Source organism: Culicoides brevitarsis, chromosome 3, assembly GCF_036172545.1.
Source record: "Culicoides brevitarsis isolate CSIRO-B50_1 chromosome 3, AGI_CSIRO_Cbre_v1, whole genome shotgun sequence".
In the NCBI taxonomy this organism is placed as follows: domain Eukaryota; kingdom Metazoa; phylum Arthropoda; class Insecta; order Diptera; family Ceratopogonidae; genus Culicoides; species Culicoides brevitarsis.
This window is the reverse complement of record NC_087087.1, coordinates 13,336,726-13,354,966: the sequence shown is the minus strand read 5'-3', so window position 1 is coordinate 13,354,966 and position 18,241 is coordinate 13,336,726. Positions and strand designations below refer to the sequence as shown.

At 30.2% G+C, this 18,241-nt stretch overlaps 1 protein-coding gene across 1 annotated transcript in view; it reads right to left on the bottom strand.

Moving 5' to 3' along the window:
• LOC134835219 (F-actin-monooxygenase Mical) overlaps positions 1-9,172 on the bottom strand; it is a gene marked incomplete at its 3' end in the record, with an annotated part of 29,081 nt that extends 19,909 nt beyond the window's left edge. The window contains exons 1-7 of the mRNA XM_063850089.1: positions 7,427-9,172; positions 5,778-5,872; positions 5,281-5,717; positions 4,933-5,181; positions 3,772-4,727; positions 2,604-2,764; positions 2,426-2,544 (exon numbers count right to left, since the gene is read on the bottom strand). Of these exons, the coding sequence (XP_063706159.1) occupies positions 2,426-2,544; positions 2,604-2,764; positions 3,772-4,727; positions 4,933-5,181; positions 5,281-5,717; positions 5,778-5,872; positions 7,427-9,153 (3,744 nt within the window). The remainder of the gene's footprint in view (positions 1-2,425; positions 2,545-2,603; positions 2,765-3,771; positions 4,728-4,932; positions 5,182-5,280; positions 5,718-5,777; positions 5,873-7,426) is intronic.
• Between the last annotated feature and the right edge of the window lie 9,069 nt (positions 9,173-18,241).

Here is an 18,241-nt window from a genome sequence, read left to right as displayed (position 1 = left end):
GTCGCGGCTCGTCATTTGAGGGAACAGGGGCTTCATCAAAAGTAAATTTTTCCGCAACTTTTGGACTTTTGGGTGACATTGGACCCGATTTCGGCGAAGGAAGGGCTTGTTCAAACTTGAATTCGTCAATTTTCTTGGGAGATTTCGGGGATTTTGGGATTTCGTCGAAGGTAAATTGGTTTTCTTTGTGTTTTTTCGGTGAATTTAAAACTTTTGGTGAACTCGGAGGGGTTTGTTTATGCATTTTTTCTCCATTTTGATGCGAAATCTCGTTCAAATTACCGTTTTCGGTGAAGAATTTCTTTTGCTTTTCCTTCGGGGAGCTCGGAGATGCGGGACTCTTCAACGAGTTCCGACGAGATCCGTTCCTACTTCCGTTATTTCCGCCATTTACTTCGTTCTCCACGTTTTGTCTCATCAAATCTGACCGCAAATCAGACTTGAGAGCAGCTTCATTGCCATTTTCCTTCCTTCCTTTCTTCGAATTTTGCCGTGAAACGGGTTTTGAGCCCCCATTTGAGCCGTTTTGCGATATTTTCTGCCCCTCAGTCGTGTTAAGAGCTTCGAAATTCTCCCGGGAGCAACGTCGAATCGCCATAATTTCCTGTAAACGGGCTAAACCTTGTTCATCCATAGGCTGATGTTCGGTTTTTTGTGACATTTCAACGTTTTTATGGGCAAACTCGTATTTTTTTGGGGTATTTTCGGGCGGGGTATGCGAATGATCCGCTAAGTAATCCATCTCTAATAACATCAACTCGTCCAAGGTCAAGTCAGAATGACGTTTCGCCTTTTCCTGTTCCGTTTTTTTCTTTTTTGGGGATGGGCGACGCATGACAACGAGGTCTTTCGGCTTCTTTTTCTGCTTTTCGTGCTTTATTGGTTCGACCAGTTGCTCGAAATTGTCCAAAAATCGATCAACCGGCAGATTTTCCTCCAATAATTCGCGGTAATCCGTACTTGGGGACCTTTCCAAGCGCGCATCTTGCACCAAAGCGTCGATAATTTCATCCTCATCGCATTCAGATTTCCTTTTTCCGCGAGAAGCAGCTGGTAGATCATCATTAGCTCCATCGAGACACTGATCGAACATGTCCATCTGCTTTTTTTGTGACTCCGCGAGGGCATTTACGATATCCTTCGCCGTGTGTTGATACGCTAAGATATTTTTTCTCACGGGGGGAGGCGTCGCAGGCACCGGAATCTTCGATTTAGCGAGCGGTTGTTGCGCTAAAACGTTCGGTTTGGGCGGTTGTTTGGCCAAAGGTTGCGTCGCGAGAATATTTTTCTTCGCTGGCGGCAAATTTGGCGCAGGTTTGTCTTTATTTTGCACCGCGGCGACCAAATGAGGCGATTTTAGAGCATCTGCAGCGGCATTTTGATTGTAATTTTTGCGACCTACGATGGGGGATTGCTCTCCGCTGTTCGCCCCCGTGCTTGGAGTTGAGCCAAAAGTGCGTTTAATCTGCGCCGGACTTGGCGGGAAATATTTTACGATGTCTTCGTTCGTAACTTTGTTCTTTGCGACAAGCGAAGGCGACGAATCGCGTGAACTAGTGTTGGGGCTTTTAGTTCCGCCATTTGTTTCTTTCATCGCTTCGATATTTCGGTTGGAAGCACGTCTCGTTTGAGCTGTTTCTTGCTTTTTTCCGAAGAATTTTGAGATTTTTTCATCTTCGCCGGCATTTACGTTCACCCGAGAGACTGGGATTTGCGATTTCACGGATGCCATTTTTTCGGCGAAGGATTTGTGCTCGATTTCTTTCATTTTGCTGTCTAAATTTGCCTTTTCCTCGTCGATTTTGTCTTCGCACTGCTCTTTGGAAAGCTGTCTTTGTATCTCTTTGATCGATTTGAACGTAAATTCTTCTTCTTCGTTGTATTCGTAACGTTTTGCGGGATCATCTTCTGCTTTTTGTTTCTTACTTTTTTCTTCTTTTTCCTTTTTTCCGCCTTTAAACGTCGAATTAATGATATTTTTGATGCCGCCGAAGAAGGAACTCTTCGGGGGACTTTTTGACTCTTGCGACATTTTATTGAGGAATTTTTCCTTTTTCAACTGTTTTTCCGCCAATTTTATCTCTTCCGCACTCAATTCGGGCGCCAACTCGAATTCTTCGATTTCATGCCCATTTGAGATTTTTAAGTCTTCGAAACCGTCATTTACACTACTCAAAGCCGTATTTTTCGACACAACCTGTTTTTTTTTCAATTTTTTAAGAAATTTGTGATGAAAAAGATGCAAAAATGAAGATGAATGGCGCGCAAAAGAAAAAAAATAAGAAATAAATATTAAAAATCGCTACAAAGTTGAACAAATCACATAAAAAAATAAACTGAGAAGCCTTGAAGCTTTTCTGAATAAATTTTTCCCTCCAATTTTTTTGAATAATTTTTTTTCATGAATTTGCGAGGAGGTACTTACGTCAGTTTCAGTGTCGGTAGGTAAAATTGGGAGTGGCTTGAGCTGAACCTCCTGCTTGCGCATTTCGCGTGCTCGTGCTAACTCCTCTCCCTCAGTTTGTGAATCGTTTGCGTCATCGTCTAAAATGAAAAATAAAATTTTAGAGCTAAAAAGTTGAAAATTTAGGAAAAAAAATTACCTTCGCTCGAGTATTCATAAAAGTCGTCGTCGCTATCTTGCATGTTAGAGTAACGACGATCGATCCAGTCGTTTGCCAGTTGAAGAGTTTGTGCTCCAAGAGGACTGCCAACTGGGTCTTCGAATATATCGGAGTCGGAATCTTCGTCGGATTCGTCAGAGCTGTAAAGAAAATTTAAATTTTTAATGATTTTTTTGTGTAATTTTTGTTTTTGTATTTTTGAATTAGTGAAATGGCGATTTTCAAATTTTTAACGGATATTTTTTGAATTGACATTTGCGAAATTTTTTTTTAAATTTTAAAAATATTTAAGGTTTTAAAAGAAATTTTAAGTATTTTGAGTTATTCTTTAAAATTTTTAATGAATTTTTATTGAACAATCAAGAGATTATTAAAAATTTGAACTCAATTTCCAAAACTAATTTTTTTTAAGAATTTTTAAAAAAGAGAAAAAAATCGTTAAACAAATAGTTTTAGTTTTTTTTTCATAATTTTTTCAAAATTTTTTCTTATATTTGAGTCAAAAAAAAAATTTTTTTTCGAAAATTTTTTGCTTAAATTATTTAGCAAAAAAGCGATTTTATTTTTTTTTTAAATTTGTAATAATATTTCTTTCGAAAAAATTTATCAAATTGAATTAAAATTGAGTTGAAATTGTATTAAATTTAAAAAAAAACATATAAAAATTTAAATATTAAATTTTATTTATAAATGTGTAAAAAATATTCAAAATGATGAACATTTTTTCTCACAAAATTATTTAAAATAAAAAAATTTCTAATTTAATGTAGTATTTTTGAACTTGAATTAGCAAATTGGCGATTTTCAAATTTTTGTAATAATTCTTTCAAAATTAAATTGAATTGAATACATTTTGTATTAAAGTTATATTAAAAAATTTTTAATTCATAAATCTGTTAAAAAATCTTAAATTATAAAAATCAACAGAATTATTAAAAAATAATTTTTTAAATTTCATTTAAATTTTTTGAATTTGAATTAGCAAAATGGCAATCTTCAAATTTTATAACGGTAAATTTTTGAATTGACATTTACGAAATTTTTCGTTAAAACGTCAAAAAATTTTAAATTTGTATCAAAACATAACTTTTTAAACGTTTCAAGGAAAAATTAATCATTTTTTAACCAAAAAATTTCAAAAACTTACCTCGAGAGATCATCCTCAGACTCCTCCGATCCCGTACCAAAATTCTTATCCGTCCATTCATTCTCATCAATTACTTGTTCCAACGACGGCTCTCCATCGGACATTGCATCGACATTTTCAAACTCAATCCTTTCCGGCGTTTGTCCGCGATCGATCAAATCTGTTCCCGCCCCAACTTTGGCAGGTGTCACTTTCGCCGCTTGTGGTAATCTCGGCAACGGACGTCTTTGCGGCAATTTGATCTCTTTTGGCGGCAACCGATAATGCTGCGTGCAATAAAATTTGCCTTGGGGATCATCACGATCAAACGCATAACCCCCAAGACGCAAACTCGTGTGACAGTGATAACACTTGAGACACGATCGATGCAAGACTAGATTTTCCGCGGTAACTTTTTCCATCAAATAAACGCGTTGCTTGCAAAAGTTGCAAGTTTCCGTTTTGTTGCTTGTCGCCAGCGCGAATCCCGTTGGTTTGCTCGTTTTCGGGGATTTTTTGACTTTTTCATTTTCGCTTTCGGATTCTTCTTTGCGCTTAAATTGCCCGGCAATGGAGGCAACTTTGTTCTTGGCTCCCTCGAGAATCGAGCCTTCTTTCAGTTGTTTGTCGATAAGTTTCATGGCGTTGTCGAGATCTTTGTATTTTCCGTCTTCGACTTTTTCGGCGGTGAGTTTGTTTTGGCGCGCGAGAAATTGTTCGCGATTCCATTTAGGCACACGTTCACGACTTTTCCCAATGTCGGTCGTTTTCTTCGACAATTCCATCTTTTTCTCGATTTCCTTGACCTGCCAGTCATTTTGGTCAATTTTGCCGATTGCACGTAACAAGTCTTTGGGTTTCTTCTCGGTATTCATGACCCCCTTGGAGGTAATTCGTTGTTCCATGTCTTTGATCCGGTCGTTGAACTGCGGATCGATGCTTCCCGGCATCGCGGAGAGAATTCCTCGTTCACGATCCTAAAAAAATTTTTGAGAAAAAAAATAATTAGTACCAAAAATTGATAAAAATTCGTTCCATGCGACAAAAAAAGTTAAAAAAATCGAAGAAGCGAGCGTTAAATTATTTACAACAACGAAGTTTATCGAGGTTAGTGCCAGAAATCACACAAGTTAATTTTTTTTTTTTTTTGAATGCGTCACTCGGAATTTTTGTTTTGCTTACTGGGTACAACAACTTTCGCTCGAGATCTTTGACGCGACTATTGAATTCGGGCGCCCCCTGGCGATACATGTAAATCGAGTAGTCCTCGAAATTGCCGGAGCTGTCGCTCTCGCGCAAATACGTGTTCGCCTGTAACATGTGGAGACTTTTGAGGAAGTTTTCCGTTTGGGCGGCTCTCTGTGCCCGGCGTTTCGCCTGTCGATCCGCACGATTTTCCTCGATTTCCTGCAGGCGTTTTGTGCGTTCGTCCTATTTTTTATTTATTTTTTTCGTAAAAAAAGGACGATTTCATGACAAATTTCCTCTAAAAAAGTTTTTTTATAAAAAAAATTAAAAAAAAATACTCACAATATTTCCGAATTTCTCGTAACTGCGACGTTTGCGTGACTTTCTCGTGGGTTCGGGCGGCGGCGAGCGCACATGATGTCCCTGAATTTGGTTCGTTTGTTCCTGCGCGAGTCTCCGTTGCTTTCGCTGCACGTTGTACTTTTCTTCTTCGGGCGCTGCAGCGGATTTTCGTGAAGTGCCCGCCGCGTCGGGGAGTTTTTTCGCATTTTGAGCTGCTGCAAAGTCACCGCGTCGCATACGGGAGAAGTCAGCCATGGATAAGCCGCCGGGAGCGTTGGTTTTCTGCTTGAATTCGGAGTAATCCAGTTTGGGGTGTTTGACGTGAGGCACTTCGCCGCGGAACACTTCGCAGATTTGCTCGAGATAGGTGATCCAGATTTTTGAGTCGATGTTGTCGATGTGAATTGAGTCTTTGCCAGTCATTATTTGGGGAATGCCTAAAAAGAAAATAATTGAAATTTAGGATTTTTTAAGTTTTTGAATGAAAAGTTACTTACCAAATTCCTTTTCAAGGAGGTAGAAGGCTCGTTCGTTACATTGTTCGGGACTCCATTCGGAGATTAGGCTCAAATCGATTAATTCAGGGCGAAATCTGGAATGAAAAAGGGAAAAAATTAAAGAAAAAATCAACAAAAGGAATTAAAATTCGATATTAAGAAACTTGACAAAGCCCAGTGCACATTTAAAATTTTTTCCCATTGCAATTTTTTAATATTTTTTCTCTAAAATATGTTTAAAACTTTAAAATGCATTTTATTCGCAATATTTGCCCTTTTTGCAAAAACAATTTTTGCCCCAATGCAATTTGCTGAGCCAAAAAATTTCAAATTTTATCCCAATCCACATTCTTAATTTTGTTCCTAATTAATAATCTTAACTTTTACATTATTTTAACCCATTATACTCAATTTTTATTCTTAATTTTTGACCCAATGCACATTAAATATTTTTTCCATGGAGATTGTGAAATTTCAGCCCAGGTCAAATTTTGCATTAATCCCAATGCACATTTGAAAAAAAAATTTTTAATTCACTTTTTATTCTTAGTTTTCAGTCCAATGCGAATTCTGTAAAACGTGTTCAAAATTTTGTAAGTCTAAAATCTTTTTCTAATTTTTATTTGAATTTTTGCTTGAGCTCAACTTGTCATTTCAAAAGAAAAATTTTAAATTAGAAACTCAAATTTCAATTTAAAATTTCTTCCCAATGCACATTTAATTTACTTTCTACCCAATTTTTCCCATTTAAATTTTACTTTTTAACTTGTTCCCATTCTATAATTTCTTCATTAAATTCATTCCCTTATTTCAACTTAATTTTTTGCCCCTGTGCAAATTCTTATATTTTTCATACTATAAATTATTAAATTTTTATCCCACTTTACATTATAAAATGTATTCCCAATGTACATTTATTTAATTTTAGAAAATTTCTCATTTTAGTTTTTGCCCAGTTTACATTCAAATTTTTTTTCACATTTTTGTTACTTTTTGTCCCAATGCACATTTCTCTATGTTTCTATGAAAAATTGTAAAATTTCATCCCAAGACCCATTTTAACTTTTCACATTTGAAAAAAATTAATTTTTATTTTTTATCCCGATGCAAATTCTGCCATATATGTTTAAAAATTTGTACATTGAAAATCTTTTTCTAATTTCAATTGGTTTCATTTAATATCAATTTTTATTCCTCAGTAAATTATTAAATTTGCAACCCCATATTTAATCTAAAATTTCTTCCCAATGCATATTTAATTGCTTATCGTACCCGTGTTTTTATTCTAAAATTTCTCTATTAAATTCCTTTAAAAATTTTAATTTTTTTTTTAACTCAATTCAAATTTTTATATTTTTTCTATTGAAAGTTATGAACTTTTTACCCACTAAATCTATCTAAATTTATTCCCAATGCACATAAATTTTATTTTTTGTCCTATTGCACATTAGAAAATTCCTTTACAAAATCTCATTTTATTTTTAGCCCAGTTTACATTCTAAATTTTTTTCATATTTTTGTTAATTTCTGTCCCAATGCACATTCAACATTTAAAATCCCTCAAATTTTTGAACCCAATGCAAATTTTTTGTTTAAAATACGACATTTTTAAACTTTTAAGGCAATTTTTCATCAAAAAACCAACTCACCTGTGAATCAAATGAAGCAAAACTTGTCCCTGTGTGAAAACTTGCGCCGGCTCCGTAATCCCATGCACAAATTCATACCCCTTCAAATGCGACTTTACCCATCGCAACAAGACACTACTCAACGAAATCGTCTCCAACGTTCTTCTCTTTCTCTTCGCTGGCACTTCGGCAACTCTCTCCGCCAACACATTCGTATCCAAATGCGTTTGCTCCAACAAACTCGGATCATCCGTCGTCAACAAATGCTTAACTTGCACAATTGTGACAGCAGCTTTGTTCAAATTCGGATACCTCGTTATCGGATCCAGCGTATAGGCGCCAATGTCTCGATTGAGATTCTCAGGCGTCGTTTGTCCCAGCAATCGATAGATGCTTTCACGTTGTGCTAATACCGCCAAAATACTATTTCTCGGATTGGCGAAGAGCTTAATGGCATACGCGGCATCCATACTGGATAAAAATCCGCGAGCACATCCAGAGCCCGTCGGCCAAAAAGGCTCAAGTAAACTATCGCCCACGAGACACGAGAAGAGGCGATGATTCTTTTGAACTTGAACGCGACACGAATTTTCGGCGGCAAACATCGAGGTGAAATCAAACATGGCGACATCGGGTTTGCCATAATGATTCACGGCGAATTCTAAATTGGGCATTTGGTATTGTGTGGAAAAGTCGGCAGCTTCGCGGGCGTAATCGAGTAATTTGCTCGTATCGACGTTGCCGGGAGATAAAAGCTCCGCTGGGTCAGCGTAATCTTGAATTATGACACCTTTGTCGATGAGCGAGTGTTTTTTGGCGGTCATTACGAAATAATGGGTGTCATCTTTGTAGTAAACGATATTCTCGAGATCGATGCCTGTCGTTTGGTAAAGCTCTTTGAAAAAACGCTGATTAAAAATGAACGCTACCCCGCTAATTTCCTCTACTTTGGCTTCGGCTTCTGTCTTTTTGTTGATGAAATTTGCCGTAATGGCGATCGCGAGTTTTCCTCGAAATTCCTTTCGCTTAAACCCTTCTAAGGTGTTGCGTTTGCCATCGGCTCCCACTAAAACATCAAATTCGTAATGCGAAACGGCATGATCTTCCGGCGAAAGTTGGGCCCGCCATCCAAACCCGTCTTTTGGCTCAATTGTCTTGATAAAAGACACGCCTTCGTGCACTTCGACCCCAAGTAGCAAAGCAACTTTCAACAAAATACACTGCAGCTGTCGAATCGAAATGTGATCTATTGACCCAGCGCAAAATTTGCCGTAAAACTTTTTCGCGCCCAATTGTCGCAAATCTGTTATCAGAAATGGCCACAAATGCAGAACGTTATTGCGCGAAATGCGGTCTCGTTTTTCGACAACGACGACTTTGGCGCCGAGTAATTGGGCTTCGATGGCGGTCCGTAAGCCACAAGGACCTGCACCGATTACGAGGACTTTTGTGCCGGAACAGGCAGTGCCTTTGTTGTAAACGCGATGACTGGCGCGCAAGTCGAATTTTTTCCACAAGGCTTGGGCTTTCCAACTTTTCACCTTGGCTTTGAGCTTGGGGTAGAATTCGTTGAGCGGTGCGGGACGAAGGTTGATTGTGTCGAGCATGTTGCGGTACAGGCCGAGAATTTGACGCATTGTTGTGGCTGAGCAGAAATGATCGAACATCTCCGCAGCCAGGGCTGCGGCATCGTTCTCCATCATCAGCTGTTCGCGCTGCTCTTTTGTAAGTTGCTCACCGCGATTCATTTTGAGTTATTTTTGGGGTTGGTTGTTTGAGCTGTAATGAAAAAGAGAGGAAAAGTTATTAAAATTTGTTTTTAGAACATGAATTAAAGTCAGTCAACGATTTTCGAAAATTTGTGAAGATTCAGAAATTATTTTCGAAAATTTGTAAAGCCTTTTGATCGATTTTCGAAAATTTGTGGAGCTTCAGAAATAATTTTTGAATAATTGAGAAGCTTCTTGATTGATTTTCGAAAATTTGTGAAGATTCAGAAATTATTTTCGAAAATTTGTAAAGCCTTTTGATCGATTTTCGAAAATTTGTGGAGCTTCACAAATAATTTTTGAATATTTGAGAAGCTTCTTGATTGATTTTCGAAAATTAGTGAAGCTTCAGAAATAATTTTCAAAAATTTAAGAAGCTTTTTGATCGATTTTCGAAAATTAGTGAAGATTCAGAAATTATTTTCGAAAATTTGTAAAGCCTTTTGATCGATTTTCGAAAATTTGTGGAGCTTCAGAAATAATTTTTGAATAATTGAGAAGCTTCTTGATTGATTTTCGAAAATTTGTGAAGCTTCAGAAATAATTTTCGAAAATTTGAGAAGCTTTTTGATCGATTTTCGAAAATTTGTGAAGCTTCAGAAATAATTTTCGAAAATTTGAGAAGCTTTTTGATCGATTTTCGAAAATTAGTGAAGCTTCAGAAATAATTTTCAAAAATTTAAGAAGCTTTTTAATCGATTTTCCAAAAATAATTGAAGATTCAGAATTTATTTTCGAAAATTTGTAAAGCCTTTTGATCGATTTTCGAAAAATTGTGGAGCTTCAGAAATAATTTTTGAATAATTGAGAAGCTTCTTGATTGATTTTCGAAAATTTGTGAAACCTCAGAAATAATTTTCGAAAATTTGTAAAGCCTTTTGATCGATTTTCGAAAATTTGTGGAGCTTCAGAAATAATTTTTGAATAATTGAGAAGCTTCTTGATTGATTTTCGCCTCAGAAAAAATTTTCGAAAATTTGAGAAATTTTTTGATCGATTTTCGAAAATTTGTGGAGCTTCAGAAATAATTTTTGAATATTTGAGAAGCTTCTTGATTGATTTTCGAAAATTTGAGAAGCTTCAGAAATTATTTTCGAAAATTTATGAAACTTTAGGAATTTTCGAAAATTGAAGCAAATTTTGTGACAACATCAAAAAGTTCCTCATACCATATCACGAAGCAAATTCAAACAAAATTAATTAAAAAAAAAACAAAATTAAAATCGTGATAAATGAAATTAATATCAAGACACGCGACAAAACCGCAAAGAATTCAACCACAAAAAATTACTCTTCATTTCATTTCGAATCGTTTCGTTTCGACAAAAATCGTTTAGCAGGCGAGCAAACGCCTTTCACCTCATCCTGCACGTTATTCAAGCTAATCAGATGTGACAAATTACAAAGCGCACCAAAATTAGAGGCGACACTAATTCACAAAGCAGCACAAAAATCAATTTCGATTACACAATCCGAACGCGATACTCAATTACAAACAACATTGTTGCAGCTCGAATGCACGAACTCGACAAATTCATCGAACGACAACATTTATCGCTTGTTCAAAAAAAAAAAAATTTTAAAGCGACAGATTAATTCATATCGACAAAAGTTGTAGCACTTGTCTTCAAATCTTTTTTAGCACTCTTGAATGTCAATTACTTACTGCTTGTTTTTTTTTTCTTCTTTTTCTGAGAACACACACAACGAAGAACAGACAAAAAATGCAACGGTTTCATGTTAAATTTAACCGAGCCAAGATACATGCGACAAAAAACTTTTTGAGCATTCACAATGAACTTTCAACCTATTTATCATTTTGTGCGGCGAGAAACAGTTAACAACGAGTAGTTCAGTTGTAATTGCACTTGTCGATGCGAGATTAAAATGTGAGTCGTTGTTTCTATGAAACACAAAAAAATAACAACAAGTTTTTCTGTACAAAAGATGTTAATATTTTATCTTGTGACGCAGTTTTGACGGAATATTTAAAGTAGTAAAGTCCAAATTTATTAAATATTTTTTTTTTGTGAGAAAAATTAAATTTATTTTTTCATATTTTTGATTTTTTTTTTTCGAATTAGTCAATTTTAACCATTTTTTGTACAAATATTGATATTTTCAAAAAAAAAAAAAAAAAAAAAAAATAAATAAAATTTAAATAAATAAATAAAAATAAATAAATAAAAAAATAAAAAATAAATTTAATATTTTATTTTTTTCCCATGAAAAATGAAAGTGAAATAAAAAAATAAATATTTTTGATTTTTTTCTTTGTAATTTTTTAACGTTTTTAGACGTTAAACGTTGATTCTTAACATTTATTTAATTTTAGTTTATATAATTTTCAAATTTTTAAATTGAAAAATTCAAACAAAATTTTAAAAATAAAAAATTTTGAAAAATTATTAATTTTTAGAAAAAAAATTGAAAAAAAAATTCATTTTACATTTTTCAATAAAAATTCTATTAAAAAATTAAAAATGCTTTTTTAAAAATTTTTTTAATTTTTCCTTGAAAAAATTATGTCAAAAATATTTTGATGAAATTTTAAACTTTTAATTTTTTAATTGGAATTTTTTCGACAAAACTTTTGAAATTTAAAAATGGATAAATTAAAAAATTGAGATGAAAATAAATAAATTTATTTGAAAATAATTGAATAAGTGAAATATTTATTAAAAAAAAATAAAAATTTAATTTTTTTTTTTCTAAAAAAAATATTAAATTTGACAATAAAAACTATTGAATTTAATTATTTTATTAAATTTTCAAAAAAAATCTATTTTTTAAATTAATTTAAATTGAAGCCTAATTGAAGCTTTAATTTTAAAATTATTTATTTTTTATTATTTTGACAATTATTTTCACCCCTGTCAAAATTTTGACAGATTATAAATAATTTATTGATAAAATTTTGATATTTTAGCATTTTTTAAAAGTATTTTTATTGAAAAATTTTCATTAAGAGCTAAAACTTGATTTTTTTATTTTATATTTTAGAGAATGTTTCAACTTTTTCTTAGAAATGTCAAAAATGATAGATGTCAATATTTTTTTGAAATTTTAATTTTTATCAAAATTCAGTTAAAATATGAAAAAAATTAATGTTACAAAATATTGAAAATTAAAATTCCGTAAAACTTGATGTTTTAACAAAAATTATGACACCTGTCATTTTTGACATTTCTGAAAAAAAAGTCGAAATATTTTCTGAAGTATAGAATCAAAAACAAATAATGAAAATTAATGATTTTTTTTTAATAAAATATAATTAAAAAAGGCTAAATATTAAAATTTTCATCAAAAAATAATTGACACCTGTCAAAATTTCAACAACTGTCAAAATAATTGCATTATATTATTTTTTTTTTAAATTTGTATCAAAACAAATTTTAAAGAGAAAGTGATTAATAAACGCCACGGCGCCTCATTTGTTTCGTGTCTTTTTTATTTCTCGAGCGCCACGTAAATAAATTTTTCCTTGAGCCATAATTCTATCAACGAAAAAAAATGCAATCGTCGCATCTATTTATAAATAACAAACCACTATAACAATAATAATAAAATAATAAATATTTGAGTTTCGATCTGATTCCAATCTGAATGATGAAAATCTTTTAAAAACAAATCATAAAAATTCATTAAAACAGAATCTCGTAAGATTCTAAATAAAACTTGTTAGATAATCTCCGGCGTAAATTTTTGTCTATCGTAAGAGACTGTAAAAACATAAAAAAAAAACAAAAATAATACAAAAAAAATGATGACGTATTTTTTTTTTCGAATTTTTGTTTAATTTTTTCTCACAGAAAAAATCTCAGAGCGAAGAATTTCATCAAGAGAAACGGAAGCTAGACAAAATTTTGTTTGTTATTGAAAATCACGAAAAATTATTTATTTAATTATTATTAATGAAAAGATGATGATTTATTTTGAGTGGTTAACGAGTCGTCGGTACCGCACTGTCGTCGTCCAAAATTGCTGGCAAATTTAATTTAATGATGAATGAATTTAATTTTTGGTTGAATTTTGGACATGTAGTGATTGATTTATTTAATTTTCTGTGTTTTTGATTTAATTTTGGGAATTTGCGGCGGATTTTATCTGACATGAGAAGAATTTTTTTTATAAAGGAATAAATATTATTTGCTTATTCGGCAGACAGACGCCTTAGAACTATTTAACTTGCTTTTATTACAGAAATTTTGTAGCACATTTTATTGCAATTGTGTGTCAAAAGAGGAATTTTTTAACTGAATGCTTTTTTTCTCTCTATTTTCCTTCATTTTTTGCATTGTTTCAGTAGTGAAGTGATGCTGTTGTGAGGTTGAAATATTTACGTAGAATGTTCGTTGATTTTTTTTTTGTTTCAGTTTCAATAGAATATTTTAGGTTTAAAGTCCTTTGTTTTTTAAAAGCTATTTTTAAAGCTTTTATTAATTTTTTTTTCATTAATTTTCACTCAAAATTATTTTTTAAGAAATTTTAGAAAATTTTTACATTTAGCTTTAGCTTCAAATTTTATTTTTTATAAACTTCATCAGTCTTTCAGCCCAAAAACTTTAATTTTTATCAATTTTATTTATTTAAATTTTTTTTAAATTTTTTTTTAAATTATTTATTTAAAAAATTTTAATTTTAAAATTTAAATTTATTCACATCAAATTAAAGTTTTCTCAAATTAACACTCAAAAATAATTTTTAAAACAGAAATTCAAGAATTTTTCCGCTTTTATGTAATTTCATATTTTTTTGCTTTTCAAATAATTTTTTTTTATTTTTTCACAAAGATTTAATTTAATTTAAATAAATAAATTTTTTATTTAAAAAATTATTTTTCAAATTTTGACACTTTTAAAATTTTAAAGCTTACTAAGATTTTTTTTTTAAATTAAAAAAAAATCACATTTTGTACTCAAAAATTTTCTCGTTCAACAAGTTTTTTCACACATATATATTTTTTTAATAATAACTCAATTCACATGTTTTCAAATTATTTATCAATTAAATTTTCATTAAAAGCAGCTACATAAATTGGCATTATTTGTCAATTTTTATTAATTTTTGCATAATTTTTATTTTATTTATTTTTTATTGATTTTTATCTGTTTCTCGTAATTTTATTACCACTTCAATATTAATTTTTTCACATAATTTATCAATTTTTTAATAGATTTTTCAGAATTTATTAAATTTTTTAATCATCCGTAATTTTTTTCGTTGGAATATGAGTAAAAATTGAGTCACTTTTAATTAATTTAATTAATTTTTTTTAATTAATTCCAGCTAAATTTTTGTGAATAATGGAATTTATTTTTTTTTTTTTGAATAATTATTATTTTCCATATTTTTTTAAAATTATTTTTTAAATAATTTTTTTCTTATTTTTAAATTTTTTTTTAAATAAATTTTCTTTTCATTTTCGAATTTTATAAAAAAAAATTATTTTGACGTGTTAAACGATAAAGACACGTGCGTTTATAATTTTCAACTTGATTGTTTAATTTTAATTTTTTTTTTTCACATATTTTACAGCCGTAATTTGTTTTTATTTTTATAAACACTCTCGCACTCATTTGGGGAAAAATTATTCTTTTTCCCAGATTTTTTTTTTTAATTTTTATTACTTTCTTCTCTTAATTTTTTTTTTGAGTCGTTTTCATTTGAATTCAAAACTTTACAGAAATTCATTGAATAACTTCAACTTACTTTGTTACAAATTTAATTTTTTCACTGAATTAATTTATAATTGTTGCGACTTGTCTTTTGTCGTCGTTTCAAAAGCGGTCGTCGTGAATCGTGACAAACGAAATTCTTGCATTTAATTTATTTTTCTCTCGAAATATTTACTTCCTAATATTTTTCGCTTGTGATTCGACCGACGACACTTGTTTCTGTTTTTCTTTATTATTTTTTTTTCTATTTTTTCTGATGATAAAATAAAATTAATGGCGTATTCCGGTGTTGATGCTGCCGTTACTTTGTCATTAAATTGCAATTAACGTAATTTTTATGCGCTGCTCAAGAAGTTGAGTCATTTTTTTTATCATCGTCGTCAATATTGTGTCTCAACTTTTTTTTGAGAATTTTTTCTTTTTTAGATTTTAGATTAGTTGAAGAGACCGATGTTGCGCGACGACTAAATCGGTGAACGAAAAAAACTTTTGCTGGCCGGTTTGCTATAAAAATATCTCGAACTCGCTCACACATGCACTCGCGATTGATGGCACGGTAGCGGCGACCGACATGCGAATCGTTATGTTGTGTGCGCCCGTTCATGATGATGATGATGATGTTGATGATGATTACAAGAAAAATTAAAAATAAATCACTCGAATCGCTCTCTTTTTTATTTTTTTGCTCTCGTTCTCTCGTGATGTTGAGAAAATTTGAAAGAACGAGTGTTCGATGCATTTTTATTTTGGTTTTGAATCAAAATAAAAATTTTTATTTGAAAAAAAAAATTATTTAAAAAATGTGCGTGGTTCAAAAATGCACTAAAAAGTATAAAATAATAAAAAATTAATAATTTTAATTAAATTTTTAATTTAATTTAATTTAATTTATTTATTTAATTAATTAATTAATTATAATTATTTTACTATTTTTTACTATTTATTATTTTTTATTTACTTTATTTTTTTTACTTTTAATGAAAATTTATAAATATTAAAATTATATTATTAAAAATATATATTATATTTATATTATTAAAAAATTTAATCAAATAAAATAAAACAATTTAAAATTTTTTGAAAAAACGACTTTTTTAATTTTTCTTAAATTTTTTATTATATTTTTTTTTTTTATTTAAAATTTAAATAATAAAATTTTAATTAAATTATTATATTATATTAATAAATAATTAATCAAATTAATATAAATTAAATAAATTCTTAATTCAAATTTTTTTTTAATCAAAAATATTTTATACAATTTCTCTCAAATTTAGAAAAGATTTAGGTACAAAAAATTTTTAAATTTAATTAATTTTTAATATTAATTTAATTAATTAATTAATTTGTTTTAATTCAATTTTGAATTTCAAAAAATAATTTTCAGACTCGAGAAATAAAAAACTTAATTTTTTTAAAATTTATCCGAATTTATCAACATTTTAATCGTTTTTTAATTGAATTTAAAAATTAAAAAAAAATAAATTGCTTGAAAAAATTTCCAAAACTAAAAAAATTATTTAAAAAATAAAAAAAAATATTTAGAAAATAAAAAAAAATTATTTAAAAAATAAAAAAAAAGATATTTAAAAAAAAAATATTTAAGAACTAAAAAAAATATTTAAAAAATAAAAAAAAATTATTAAAAAATAAAAAATAAAAAAAAATTAGAAGCATAAAAATTACCAAAATTTGAGTCATTTTTAAAAAAATTTTCGTTTTTAATTTTTTTCAATTTTTTTTCTTAAAATTTTTAAATAAAGGCTTGAATAAAAAAAAAACAAAAACGAAGCAAATTTTAATAAAAATCATCTAACAAAAAGGTTGATGTTCTTTATATTTTGAAAGTTTCACCCGCAGATTTATTCCATCACTTAATTGTCGAAGGAGGCGAAAAATGCTGACGACGTGAGACAAAAGGCCGCGAATTTGTAAATAAATACTGCGCGAACCAGAAAATGTGTGGGTCTCAAAAGTGATTTAATCGTGTTTTTCGCTTCTGGTGCGTAATTGAATGATTTACAAGAAATTTTAAGTTCGGTCACAACAAGTGGAAAATTTATCGGGTCAGCGCCTTGAGAAGAACAACGAGACGACAACTACAACAACACGGAAAAGACACGACGAAGAGCGAAGTGAGATGTTAAACGCTTGAAACATCGAAATTAAACGTTTGCCAAACTATCGTCAATTAATCAATTAAATTGCCGTACATTTATCAACGCGAGATGCTTTTTCTTCGCAGCGACGACGACAAAATGTTTGTAAGTTTTTAATGTAACACTTCGTTTCGTGCCTTTTTTTCTATATTTAACTTGCTGACATTTCTGTGTCAATTCTGCACTACTTGCAACGATTTTTGCTGTTTCTATTTTTTTTCTTGGTGTTTTTTGAGTTTCGGTCTTTTGTTCATGTCACAGCAAACGTCTACTTATTCAATCAAGCGAACGAACGAACAGCACCCACTCAAATATCAATCAAAAAGTCCGTTCTCTAAAACAATAACAACTCTCGAATAAATTGGATTTGACCACAGTTGATTGTGTTTGTGGCCTTTAGCGAATGAAATACATGCCGGAAAAAAATTTGTTTTGAGCGACAGATTCCACTCACGTCCAAATTTGTGTCAACAAGTGGAAATTTTGCTTGATTGGAATACGAACGTGCGGTTTTTTACTTTTTTAAACATCAAAAATGTATTGGGAATTTTTCAAATGTGCACTGGGAAATAAAAAATTTGTTTACGATATCTTGAATTTTGCATTGGGATTTAATTAAATTTATAGTTTAAGGTTTTTGAAGCTCAAAAATTGTAAGATAATTGTAAAAATTTGAATTGGGAAAATTTTTGTTTAAGAAACTTCAGAATTTCGCACTGGGATTTGCTAAATTTTATTTTTTTTATCTTTATAAGGCTTAAAAATTGTAAGAAAATGAACGAAAATTGCTTTGGGAAAAAAATTTGTAGTTAAAAGTTTTTGAAATTCAAAATTATTGAAGAATAACTTATAGAAAAATTTTTATTTAAGAATCTTCAGAATTTCGCACTGGGATTTACTAAATTTTCTTATTTTATCCTTTTAAAGCTTAAAATTTGTAAAAAAAATTAACAAAATTTGCTCTGGAAAAAAATTTGTAGTCAAAAGTTTTTAAAATTCAATTCAAAAAAGAATTACTAATAGAAAATTTTAGAAATTTGCATTGGGAAAAAATTTTTCTATGAAGCATTCTAAAAATATGTACTGGGATTTAATAAATTTTATAAATAAAACTTTTTAAAATTTTAAAAAGATTATTAAAATTCGCATTAGGAAAAAAATTGTTTAAGAAACTTCAGAATTTTGCACTGGGATTTTTTTTTATTTTTTGACAAAAATTGAAATTTTCTT